The sequence below is a fragment of the Podarcis gaigeae genome, assembly GCF_964106915.1.
Source record: "Podarcis gaigeae genome assembly, chromosome: 1".
NCBI classification, from domain to species: domain Eukaryota; kingdom Metazoa; phylum Chordata; class Lepidosauria; order Squamata; family Lacertidae; genus Podarcis; species Podarcis gaigeae.
Genome location: NC_139678.1, coordinates 77,664,973 through 77,677,079, shown reverse-complemented (window position 1 = coordinate 77,677,079; position 12,107 = coordinate 77,664,973). Strand labels below are relative to the sequence as shown.

The following is a 12,107-nucleotide window of genomic DNA, read 5'->3' as shown; positions in this document are numbered from 1 at the left end:
GCTCGGACTTCAAAGAGATTCTCATCATAATGTGTGGATTGCGAAGGTGTTTGGTGTGTTTTCTCTCTCTCTTCTTAACATCTACAACTGGTTTTCCATGCCAAGCCTCATTAAGAACTTTTTTTAAAAAAAGAAAGAAAGAGTACAGATGGACTTCTATTTACAATTGGGGATTCAACTACGCAGCTTTACTTAAGACTTGAAATGCTTGCTAAAGAAAGAAATAAGATGGCACTTGTCAGTATGACACAGCACGGGAAAATGTGAACTCCTCCCTTCTTTAAGGGAAACAGGAACTATTTGCTGGCTGATCACAATGATTTGAGACAATATTTTGGATAACATACAGTGCAGCTGTTTGCAAAAGGTTTTTTCATTACGAGCAAGAGAGAAGGCTAGATGGATGTCTAGCAGCCCCCCTCTAGGGCCCATGGGGGGGGGGGGACTGTGTGGCTCCCAGGAAGGCTGATCGATCGCCAAATGACTGATATCTGTGGAATACAGTTTATCTACCCTGCAATATAGCAAACAGTCTGCTTAACAATTATTAAGAATAACTCAATAATGTGGAAGGTACTGTGTTATTAAATCGCAAAAGGAAGGTTTAAATAACAGCCTGTACTGGAAGGAATAACGATTTGGGAGCTGCTGCATCATTAAACTTCAGAAACTTCAGATAACAGAGCTGGATAACAGCCCGGATTAGAATGGAGCCAGAGGAAGCTGCACTGGCAAAAAGACAGTTGAAAAAAGATATACCGTATATACAAATAAAACTGTATTTGACGGATGAAAGGATATATGATGTCTGACATGATTGAGAATTGTACAGCCAGAGACAGATAATTTTAAAGCGTTATAATCGAGATGTGGAAAATATGGAAACAACGAGGAGAGGCAGGATTGAGATTTGGAGATATGCTTCAAGGTCCAGACTATAGCAAGTCCCAAAAAATTAATAATTATAATTTGGATAATAATTTGGTCTTTTCTATTTTAGTTTTTTATTTTAATTGGATTATGATTTGATATGTTAATTGGATGTTTTTTATTGGAAAATTAATAAAAACAATTTAACAAAAAAGAAAACAAAGAAAACTGTTCTTCCCCCTTCCCCTGAGGTGTGAACGGGGGGGGGGGGTGGAAGGTTGCTAGGGTAACTGAGTGTGAAGTGGCCAGAAAATAGAGTTTTTAGCAAGGTGTGCTAGGAAGAAGGGGCAGAACAAAGGGAGAGCCATCTTGGGCAGGCTGGCTGAAGCCTGGGAGAGATGCCTTTGACTACAGGGCTGCACTGCTGTGGGGGACAAGCCCTGCTTGAGATGACCATGTTGTGAGATCTGGACTCCCTCCATGCAAACTGAAAGTGTAAATAGGTGGATAAGTCATATTTCTTAAAGCCACAACAGTTTTTGCTGTGTCTTCAATTCTCCTAAGGAGCACAAAACTTGGGTGAGCATCTGGAACCCCCTGGAACCTTGTTGAACCCCAGACTGAGATTCTTTACCTGGCACACATATAAGTATGAATTACAGATGACATTGATAGTTTTTCATGATTGAAGCAGCTTTTCATGATTTCCCAGGTAGGTGAGAACATCTGTTCACACTATACTTTTTGTTACCTTTCAATTCCAGGGTTCTTCCACATGAGGGAATGTTCCAAAAGTCTAATTTACCCAGGAAAATGCAGCTAGGTTTATAAGATAACTGTCACATGCAAAAAAAGAAGAAGAAATAAATAGTAATAACAAAAGAGCTGTGCTATAGTTTCTTTATTTGATTTTGGAGAAGATGAAGACAAGAGGAAGATAAATAATTTTAGACTCTACCATGAGGCGTATAAATGCTTGAGTCTTTCATTCTAAGTCCCATTCCTTTTGATTTATGCAATCCTTACTAACTTATTTCCACAGTTTGTTTTCCCCAATCACTTAATCCACACATGAAAAACAGAAGTTGCAATTTGTTTTTTTGAAGATCCTCACAGAGCTGGATGCTTCATTCCTGATTTTCATCTACTGTTGCTCCAGATACTGCTTCATTTATTTCTGCTATCAGTTGGCAAACCGAGCGGCTCATGATCTGAGTGGCTTCCTCTGCATCATTGCCTGAAAAACTGCCATGTGAGAAATGCAGGTCAAATATCATGCAATAGTTCACTGGCCAGCATCCCTGGAACATTGCCTCCTCAATCTGCTCACTGAATCTGGAAAGTCTTGTGAATGAGTTCTAACTGACTGACCTAATCTACCCATCCTTCATGCTCATAATCAGAAAATTACTTGTCATCTTCCCCATCCCCCCCCCCATTGCCTTGTCTATTTCTTAGTATTTCCTCCCTCCACTTTATCATCTATTCTTCCTTCGCCCCCTACTGTTCCTGACTTGAAGCACATGTAGCAAGGCACTGCTTCCCACAGCTGCTGTGGGGAGAGGGTTGGGGAGAGGTTAGCCCTAGAGTAACAGTAAAATCGGCCAATGAAATAGTGTAATAGCCAGGTGAGATGACCAGAGCTGTACACAGTATTCCAAATTCAGTTGCGCCATAGATTTGTGTAATGGCAGTTGAATTTTCACTTTCTTTCCTAAAGATCCCTAGCATGGAATTTATCTTTCTCGTAGCTGTCACACACTACATTGACATCTTCACCAAGCTATCCATTATGATGCCAAGTTCTCATTCTTGGTTAGTCACTGGCACTTCAGACCCTAAGAGCATCTATGCATCACTTCACACTTGTTCACCTTGAATTGCATTTGCCACTTTACCGCCCATTCACTCAGTTTGGAGAGGTCTTTTTGCAACTCTTCACAATTACTTTTTTATTTCTTTTTTCAAGACCTTGAACAATTTAGCAAACTTGGGCACCTGGATCCCTGTGTAAAAAATGGTGTTCCATTGACTACTTCCAAGTCTCACCTTGCATCAAGGTTCTCTACAAATTGCAAACAAGTCTTCAGTTTAATGAGTTTCTCTTCTGAACTCCACAAGTCATCTGTGTTTTTATCAGTGAAGCCAGAGACATCCTTTACTCCAGGTGAGACACTAATGCACAAGAAAGCAAGGTCAGAGATGAGAGGGCACATTCTGCTAAGAGGCCACTTTGGGGTTTTCTCTCTTCTCTAAAGACACTCATACCATCCACTCAAAAGGAACATGCATTGTTATTTTAGAATGTTAATTCACATAAATTAAATACATTTTTGGAAAAAGCTTCTTTCTTATAAAGTAGCTTTATTAACCTTGCAATTTCTCCTCTCTCTGAAGACTGATTAATGTCCACAAAAGCCTAAAGTGTATTGGGATGAAAATATCTCAATCAGTTCTGGCCACTATATTTTGCCATTCTTGTGTATACAGTATACTCTTCCTTCTGAATGCCCATTCAATAAAAATAATAAAAAAAATGTGAATGAAAAGTGTTCATGCTAAAATGCAAGGGAAGGGAAGATGGAGCAGAAAAGCAGATAGTGTTTTATGCTTCCCTGGCTGCTACTTCACCCCAATCTGCTCTCCCTCCCAGGAGTCTATGTGCATGTGTGAATGGTGAAACGTACATCTGAAAGCCTATGGCAGAACAAAACATAGGGAGAAGGAAATGGGCAAGGTGTCCAGGGACGAGCTAAGCCCTTCCCACCCTTCCACTTCCCTGCTTCCCTCCTGCTGGTGCTTTGCAACAATAAAGTGACCCATCAGAATTTCCTTATGGGTGTTCACATGTGGCATCTAACTGAGACATCAGTTTGAGCCAACACTGCAGAAATAGAAAATGTAACACCCAGTTATCCCTACCTTGTGTGTGCCTTTCCTTACATGAACCAACCTGGAATCTACATTCATCCTGCGTTCCCACCTCCAAGGAACTTTCAGAGGCTGGCAACATGGGAACAGGTAGAGGCATTGCATCCTGTTTCACTGTTTGAGGCAAAATGAGAAGTAACACTCTGCAGCTGCTGGCACCGCTTCAGAGGTGATAGGGCAAGGGGGCTTCTGCTGCCTGAGGCGGTGGCTTCACCCCACCTAATGGCTGCGCCAGCCCTGGGAACAAACCTTCTCAGTGGTGGCTCCCCATTTGTGGTATGCTCTCCCCAAGGAGGCATGACTGGTGCCATCTGTTTTTAAGCACCAGGTGAAAACATGCTTATTTTCCGAATCCTTTGGAGCTTAACTCTCAGCATATGTTTAGTGGGGTGGGGTTGGGCTGGCTCTTTTATTATTCTTCTTGTGTTTTAATTTGTTTTTTCATCTTGTTTTATATCTGTTTCTAATGTTTGTTCGTTGCTTAAGTAATAACTCTGAAAGTTCTCAAATCTGCCTCCCATTTCCATGCACCTTATATACACTTTTGCACCGCACTCCTAACACTATCTACTAATTTTCTACTGATTTCCTGCTTCTGATCTTCCAAGAGAGTTCCAGCGTTTAAAATCAGCCTACACATACTATATATGGCAACCCTGCATAGGCTCCTGACCTATAGTTTGGGAACTTCACATATGAGATCTTTTGAAACAGTGAGGTGAATAAATACTCTTTCCCTGATGACTTTTCAGTCTTAGCGTTTTTAGGTGTTATCTCTGTATTTACCTGCGCTTGTAGTTCATCAGGTTTTGTAGTAATTTGGCAGCTTTCTCATATTCTCTCCTCATTCCCGCATCATGCATCAATTTGAGCTCGATTTGCCTCTGGTGCCTAGGGTTGAGAATCATAGAAATGTAGAGTTGAACTGAATTAATGAGTCAAGCTAACATAAAATGGATTAAATTCCACTGTAAGTCATCTATCATTTGCCCAAGGGTAGGCCATCCAGCCTGTTGCTCCACTGAGAGTGCGGATGTCGGGGCTGGGGCAGAGAGCATGTTGATGTTGTTGTAGCCGCAGCATGGAATGAGACAAGTGAGCATTCTCTAAGAAAGATACTACGGTAATTATTCGAGGCTTTCCTGGGGGAAATTGGGGAACTGAGACTTGTTGGAAAACACTATAGTTTTTGATGTGATATATTTATAACACATTAGCTGTGCAATGTCATCTCAAAGACAGTTAATTGTAATTAAACTTTGAAACTTGAATCTTAATAAAAGTCCTAACAGTGGTCACATTCCCTTGTTGTTGTTGTTTAGTCGTTTAGTCGTGTCCGACTCTTCGTGACCCCATGGACCAGAGAACGCCAGGCACCTCTGTCCTCCACTGCCTTCCGCAGTTTGGTCAAACTCATGCTGGTAACCTCGAAAACACCATCCAACGATCTCGTCCTCTGCCGTCCCCTTCTCCTTGTGCCCTCAATCTTTCCCAACATCAGGGTCTTCTCCAGGGAGTCTTCTCTTCTCATGAGGTGGCCAAAGTATTGGAGCCTCAGCTTCACAATCTGTCCTTCCAGTGAGCACTCAGGGTTGATTTCCTTCAGTATGGAGAGGTTTGATCTTCTTGCAGTCCATGGGACTCTCAAGAGTCTCCTCCAGCACCATAATTCAAAAGCATCAATTCTTCGGCGATCAGCCTTCTTTATGGTCCAGCTCTCACTTCCATACATCACTACTGGGAAAACCATAGCTTTAACTATACGAACCTTTGTTGGCAAGGTGATGTCTCTACTTCTCAAGATTCCCCACATGCCTGCTAAACTAGCAGAACTGCACAGTGTTCTTTCCTACGCTCCTTCCATCTTTTTAAAAGGACTGATTGTAGAAAAACAAGCACTAGCAGTCAATCCAATCTCAGCCATGTCTAAGGAAGCTTGCACTTGTCATTGCAACTGTCCATTTCTCCAAAAAGTGATCGGCATCACACTTTTTCTCTAGAGTACTCTGTGTGTAATGAAGAGGGGGAGGGGAAGAGTCACCAAAGTGACTGGGTGGGAGGGCTGAAAGTGGGAAATCTTTGAATTGCTGAGATCATACAATTTGAAAGGAAGAAAGAAAAAAAAAAAGGAAGGGCTGAGTCACAGAAAAGATGTTTACCTCCCAAGAGAAGGAAGTGATGCTGAGATGTGAGACAAGATCATCACCACAGTAGCTAGCTGCCAAAGTCCAGCCATCAGCGAAGCCATGATGCTCCCCTTAAAACTGAAACAAGTTTTAATGAGTAACAGAAAGGCGCAGTTCTTTATTGGTACAGATTGCCTATTGTGTCACACACGCATATTCCAGGACTCTCTAAATAATGACTAATGTTGGTGACGTCCTGGAGCTGGAACGTTTTCCCCTGAGAGGGATGTCTGGAGCCCATTTTTATGCCCTGTTTCTGGTGCCGGGCAAAAGCTTTCTACCAGGCTCTTAACTTTTTATTGATTCTGCCTATTATTTTTATGCTGCATTCATTAGGTAGGAATGCGCAGTGGCCAGAAAAAAATTAACGTGTATCTTTTGGAAGCAGCCCAACTTGTTTCAGAGCAGCAGTGTCTTTTTAACTCCACTCAATTACTTGGGAGAAAATTACCTCTGTTAAAAATGAAGCTTTGCCTCCCTCCTCCCTGGCCATTCACTATAGCGGGGGATCTAAAAACAGCTACAAATTTGTTCCTTTTCATACAATGAAATTTGCATGGATTAAGCCTGCCAAACTGCAGGTAGATACATTCAGAAGGTTTGTGCACCTTTGAATTTTGATTTAAAAAACAAAAAAGAAGTCTATAACCTTTTCATTTTTTAAAATCAGAATTGGATATGATTTGCAAGCATGGTCATCCCTTCTAAGAGGATGATGCCCCTTACATTTCAGAACAATAGCTGCAGTGGGCCTCCAGAAAGGGCAGATGTTACTGTTTTGGTGTTGGTACAATAATAGTCATGGAAGCGGTGGTGGGGATCCCCAGCAAGGACCCTGCTAACCCAAGGGTCATTGGTGAGGAGCAGTCTTCTGCTCTCTCCCCACAGATTTCAGGGGAGGTATAGTTACTTCTCCCTGGGAGTGATCTCTCCACTGATGTTCACAAGGGAAGGGGGTAGTGGGGTAATAGCATGAATCCCCACAGAAAACTGGAATAGGGGGAGGTATAATCCCCTCAACAATCCTGTTACCCCGAGGGTCACTGGTGGAGGGTGGCTTTCAGATTTTGGGGGGTGCAATGCAGAGCTCTTCATAGATTTGCACAGGAAAGACACAGATTCACATGTAAAACAAGTTAAGTTTTAATCCTTCCCTCAGATCACTCTGATTGGAGTGCCCTGGAGAAATAATTCAGTGTGATTAAAAGCTGAACCTGTCCACCAAAACAAAAGAGACCGCCCACTTCTCCACCCTTCCTTTCTTCTCAAGCTCTGGGTGCTTCCCTCATCGTGTGATTTCGTTTCAGAAGAGAAAAACAAAACAAAACGCCAGTCCATTCACCACTGTGCCACATAATTCTGATGTATGTCAATAACCAGCCTCAGGTGGAACCTGGAAAATGATCACTTTAACTCTGCTGTTCAAAATCCTTTTCACCACACAGTTACGGTTATCTCTGACAGGTCTCATGTCCTTTAATGACTGTATACTTAAGAGGGAATCTTGATGAGTGGAGTTTTCTTATCACTGCACTTCACTACTGAAGTTCTCTCTTCTCCACAGCTATTAAAAGGCATTGGATCCTTGTACTGATTTACATCTAATTTGCCAAACATTATGTTAAACTACAAGCCTTGTGCTGCCTCTGCCTACTACATGTGTTAAGGGATGTTAAAATAACAGAAAAGAGAACAGAAGAGCTTTACATCAAACAAATGAACGGAGAGAGGTAGCCATCGCATGTGACATCGTCTAGAAAGATAATTTATCATTGCAATAAAGGTCTGCATATAGAACAGCCTCCCTATGGCTTTGGCATCATTTTTGACGCCAACAGCAAGAAAAAGAATAGTGTGGATTGTTACGCTGTTCTTTCAAGCATCCAGCTATAATATATGTTCCTTCACTTAGTAATACTGTGAATAAAATTAAACATGTAGCAATTTCTTTTTTTAAAAAAACAACACCAATCACAAACCTTAATGGATTTTATTATTATTAAAAAAAGACAAAAAGCCACTCAAGCTCTTTTTATTGCGACAGGAGGAATACAAAATAAGTTCCTAAAACAGCGTCCTAGAAGCAGGTTTACCTCCTTTCTGTTGCGAATTCACACATAATTAGTCTTTAGTTTCTTTCAGATGAGTCATAAAAATAATTAGATGTTGGGCTTTGTGGCTGACAGACATGACTAAGGCTTAAAACCCATCAGCCAGCAACCCAAAGGGGTGTGCACGTATATAGGTTTTATGGCCCTCCATTTCCCACTGCTGCGTCCTTAAGCTTCCTGAGAAGCCACTCTAAAGTTCAAGGACACTCTAGGTCAGCGTCGGCTGCAGTGAAGAGGAAGTTGGCAACCCCTTTCTCTCTGTGTGAAGATATATTGTCTACTGTTTCTATCCTGGTTACAGATCTGTATTGCTAAAAGGGAATCTAGTGATAACCCAGTCTTACCTGCTGTGCTATGGCGGATGCTTAATTCTCTTGTGACATTGGACAAATTTACTTATTTGCACCCTGTGGAACTATTCCCAGAGCCACAGCCATAGTAAAAAAATGTGAACCCCACAAGTACTCTGCCAACAAATATGCCAGCCAGGAGGACAAAATACTTACCGTTTCAAAAGATGCTGCTCTGGGACAAGTGAAAGTTCTCTCAGCTGTTGCCTGTAGTGCTGCTGCCCAACTCTTACCTGTGCCTCTCTCCTATAAATATTCTGCTCTTATCAGTAATCGTTAGGTAAAGACTGGAATAAGGGTACTGTTTAATAATGGCAAATAAGCCAGAATGCCTTTTTAATTTCCTAATTTGTCTGGCAAACATCCTTGGAGTGATAGCAAGCATATTGAGAGTGATTGATTTTCTGTGAATGGCACTGTTATCTCTTATTTCCCCTTTAAATTACCCTATTTGATGGGAATGAAAAACATATATTTGTTTGCTTAGGTTTTATCTGCCAGGATGAATGTGTGCGTTTTTTAGGAATGTTCTTGACATTCGAGAGCTCACTTAGAATGATGGGTGTATCATAGAGGTTACAATGGAAGCATTGGTGGTAATCAAATATCCACCTTCCTTCCTCTTCCAGATGGCTTACAGCTACCTGACAAGCTTGGCTTGATCAACCATGTTTTTGAGAGAGAGGAAACTCCCTGGAATTTCTCCAGGAACCTCCTGTTGCCTCCTAATAACCAAGTTATCAAACTGTTGGATGTTCCCTGCTTCCAGGGTTGTGTATGGAGGAAGACAAATCTGTAGGGGGAGAAGGACACAGAAGCAGATTGAGTAATCCACCTCTCCAACCACCACCAAGACCTGGGTGGCCTGAATGATGCCAGCAAAGGATAGCCAGTGGTCAGGGAAGACAGGAGTTGTATTCCAGCAACAGGTTTTCCAGCCAAGTGGGGCTTGAAGTTACTGGTGATCAGCTGATTAGTGCTGACCAAGCTCTGCTTTCTACATGGGGTGGCTGCACTAGGGAGTGCCCCATGGAGAAAGCAGGAGATCAGCTGATCCCAGCAAGTTTGAAAGCACCTATCAGGTGCTAGGTGCTGGCTTCAAGCTCCGCTTTCCAGTTCACCATGCAGAACTCAGGAGCACAGCTGATTCCAGCTTCTCATGATGGCAAGCCTCTCATGCCAGTGCTCAACCAAGGCTTCCAACTGGGCACTGGCAGCTGTGTCTCTACCTGCCCCTCACTGTCATCACATACGGCACATGGCTTGGGGGGAAATGGCCTTGCAGGCTAAATTGGGCCCTATGAGGTCTGTGGGGCTGGAGGTTTCCCATTACTGTTTTAGATCCATTCTAGACTAGAGAAGAGCTTAACTACTGATAATTACGGCAAACTGACTCTATGCTGAAAGCAGGGAACATGAATGTTCCATCCCACACTACCTATGCTCAAGCAATTTCTTAATGGGGAAAGCTGTCCTCTGGTGTTATCTGGATTGCAGTTCTTAGAAATATTGAAATATGCGCCAGTGTTTGCCTCTTCCCTCTGAAAAGGCACTTTGTGCATGTAACAAAAGCTGAACATCATTCTGTCTTCTAAATTTCTGGCAGTAATGATATCAGTTGAAACTTCTTTCTTTCTGATCTGTTAAACAACACAGCTATTGAAATGTTCAAGCAGTTTTTCTGAAGTGTATCCTCCAAGGTGTTTGCTTTTCAGAACTGCACCAGAGCAGGGAACCTGTGGAGAAATGGAAGTTAGGGGAAAGATTAAGTATTCTTTAAAGAAATTTCATTTTCCTAAAGCGGTTTTTCATTTATAAATCATGGTTGGGGTTCAGTTACACGCACTTGTGGGTGGTTTTGAGCCTCTATCAGTGTTTGAATGCCATTCATGTTGGATTTATCCATTTCTTGGTTTTATATACAACCTTCACCTCCAAAGAGCTCAAAGCAGTGTGCATAGTTCTCCCATCCTCATTTCATCCTCACAACAAACCTGTGAGGTAGGTGAGACAGTGACTAGGTCCAAAATCACCCAGTGAGCTTCATGACCAAGTGAGGATTTCAACCCAAGTCTCCCAGATCCTAGTCAAACACTCTACCACTGTGCCATGCTGGCTAAAAGTATGTTCTAGCTAATGTAGGTTTCATATTAGCATTGCAAACTAATTGGAACCAAATGGGATCTAGGCCTCAAATGCAAAAAAAAACCAAAAAAACCAAAACCCTAGTGGTAGAACTACTTATTAAAAGAACTACTTATCATGCTTTTCCTCTAAAATTATGTGGTTATGAGGGGGTGTGTGCATGGCAGAACCATTGAGCAGGAGAAGGTGCTTAATCCTTCTCCCACCCACCAAGTCTCTCCTGCAAATGCTTCGGAGGCCATTCTCCACCCCAAATTTCCTAGCTGGGCTCCAAGATCATAAGCAAGCCCTATGGGAATCTAATCCGCAGAACCAACTTTAAAGAGACTTTCTTCTCTGAGAACTATAGTTGGCACATTTTACCATTTCAATGCCTGAAGATACCCCAGCTTTCCTGGGGAAGAGCTCATAATGAAGGCCGAGGCATTTGTAGTAACTTTACATTAAAAAAAAAAACATTTTGCAGAAAGTTCTTCATCTTTCTAAAACACCTTTTGTGTGAAAGGTGCAAGGAAGTTGGTGAAGGTTTCTAATGATGATGATTGATGGATTGGTTAAACAGCCCCATGATGGCAGCAGAGAGTAATAACAAGAGAGAGAGAGAGAGAGAGAGAGACAGAGACAGAGAGAAGACAGAGCTTTTGACAGGTCAGAGCAGTGCATGAGGCAGGCTGTCTTTTTGCGTGTGATAGATCAAGTAGCAGCTTTGTGGGGTGGTTTTCAGGGAAAGAGCTCGGGGAGAAACGATCTCACATACCATCTCCCTGAAGTGAAAAACAAGAAGACCAGGAGATCCAGACACAGCTTCTATCAGACAGTTGTTAGGGGCCCAGAAGCGTCTCTCTGAACAACAGTCTAGGGTGAAGGAAGCTGTAGTCCAGCAACATCTGAAGGACAACTGATTCCTCACCATTGCAGCAGAGGAAGAACTAGCCCCCTTCTTCTTCTTCTTTGGCGATCACTCGTAGCCAAGTAAGATTGTCTTCCATAAACACGGTTTTAACAATGAGTCCGTAAGTGACTGTGGAGGCCAATTCTGGATCCACACGTCCTTCCACAGTGGGGACATTGGTTTCTGGGCAGGAGTTGATCACGGTGTGGATTTGCCAAGTGTGCCTTCCTCCTAGCATGTTTCTCCCTTGCATCCTGAGTTTGAGTGTCTTCAAAGCCCATGACACCTTTGGTAAAGGCTGTTTCCTTGCCGAGAAAGCACTGCTATAGGAACTGGCACAATGATTCATTGGGGCATATGACCATGGGGAATTCCAAATAATCTATCGTAAGGTTCTCCACCTACCCTAAGGATGTGGCCACCACATGCGAAGCAAAGCAAATTGAGGTCAGATGCCTGGCTAAATCCATTCCCCCATAGAAGTAAAATATCCTTTAATCAGCTTACAGAGCACAAGGAAGAAGGAAAGCTTGTGTTTGGTTTCATTTAAAATAAAAATAAAAAGCAGCAGCTCTGCAAGAAGCCTAGATGGTTCTGATTTTTGCTAGCAGCAGATGGCTCT

The 12,107-nt window shown here is 42.4% G+C and overlaps 1 protein-coding gene across 1 annotated transcript; it reads right to left on the bottom strand.

The window, feature by feature from the left end:
* Nucleotides 1-1,756: 1,756 nt before the first annotated feature.
* Nucleotides 1,757-8,665, bottom strand: LOC310839617 (uncharacterized protein). The gene is made up of 5 exons (XM_083728322.1): nucleotides 8,605-8,665; nucleotides 5,961-6,065; nucleotides 4,588-4,692; nucleotides 2,920-3,045; nucleotides 1,757-2,115 (listed from the first exon to the last, which is right to left on the bottom strand). The coding sequence occupies exons 2-5, from the start codon at nucleotides 6,047-6,049 to the stop codon at nucleotides 1,998-2,000; spliced, it is 438 nt and encodes a 145-aa protein (XP_083584448.1). The 5' UTR covers nucleotides 6,050-6,065; nucleotides 8,605-8,665; the 3' UTR covers nucleotides 1,757-1,997.
* Between the last annotated feature and the right edge of the window lie 3,442 nt (nucleotides 8,666-12,107).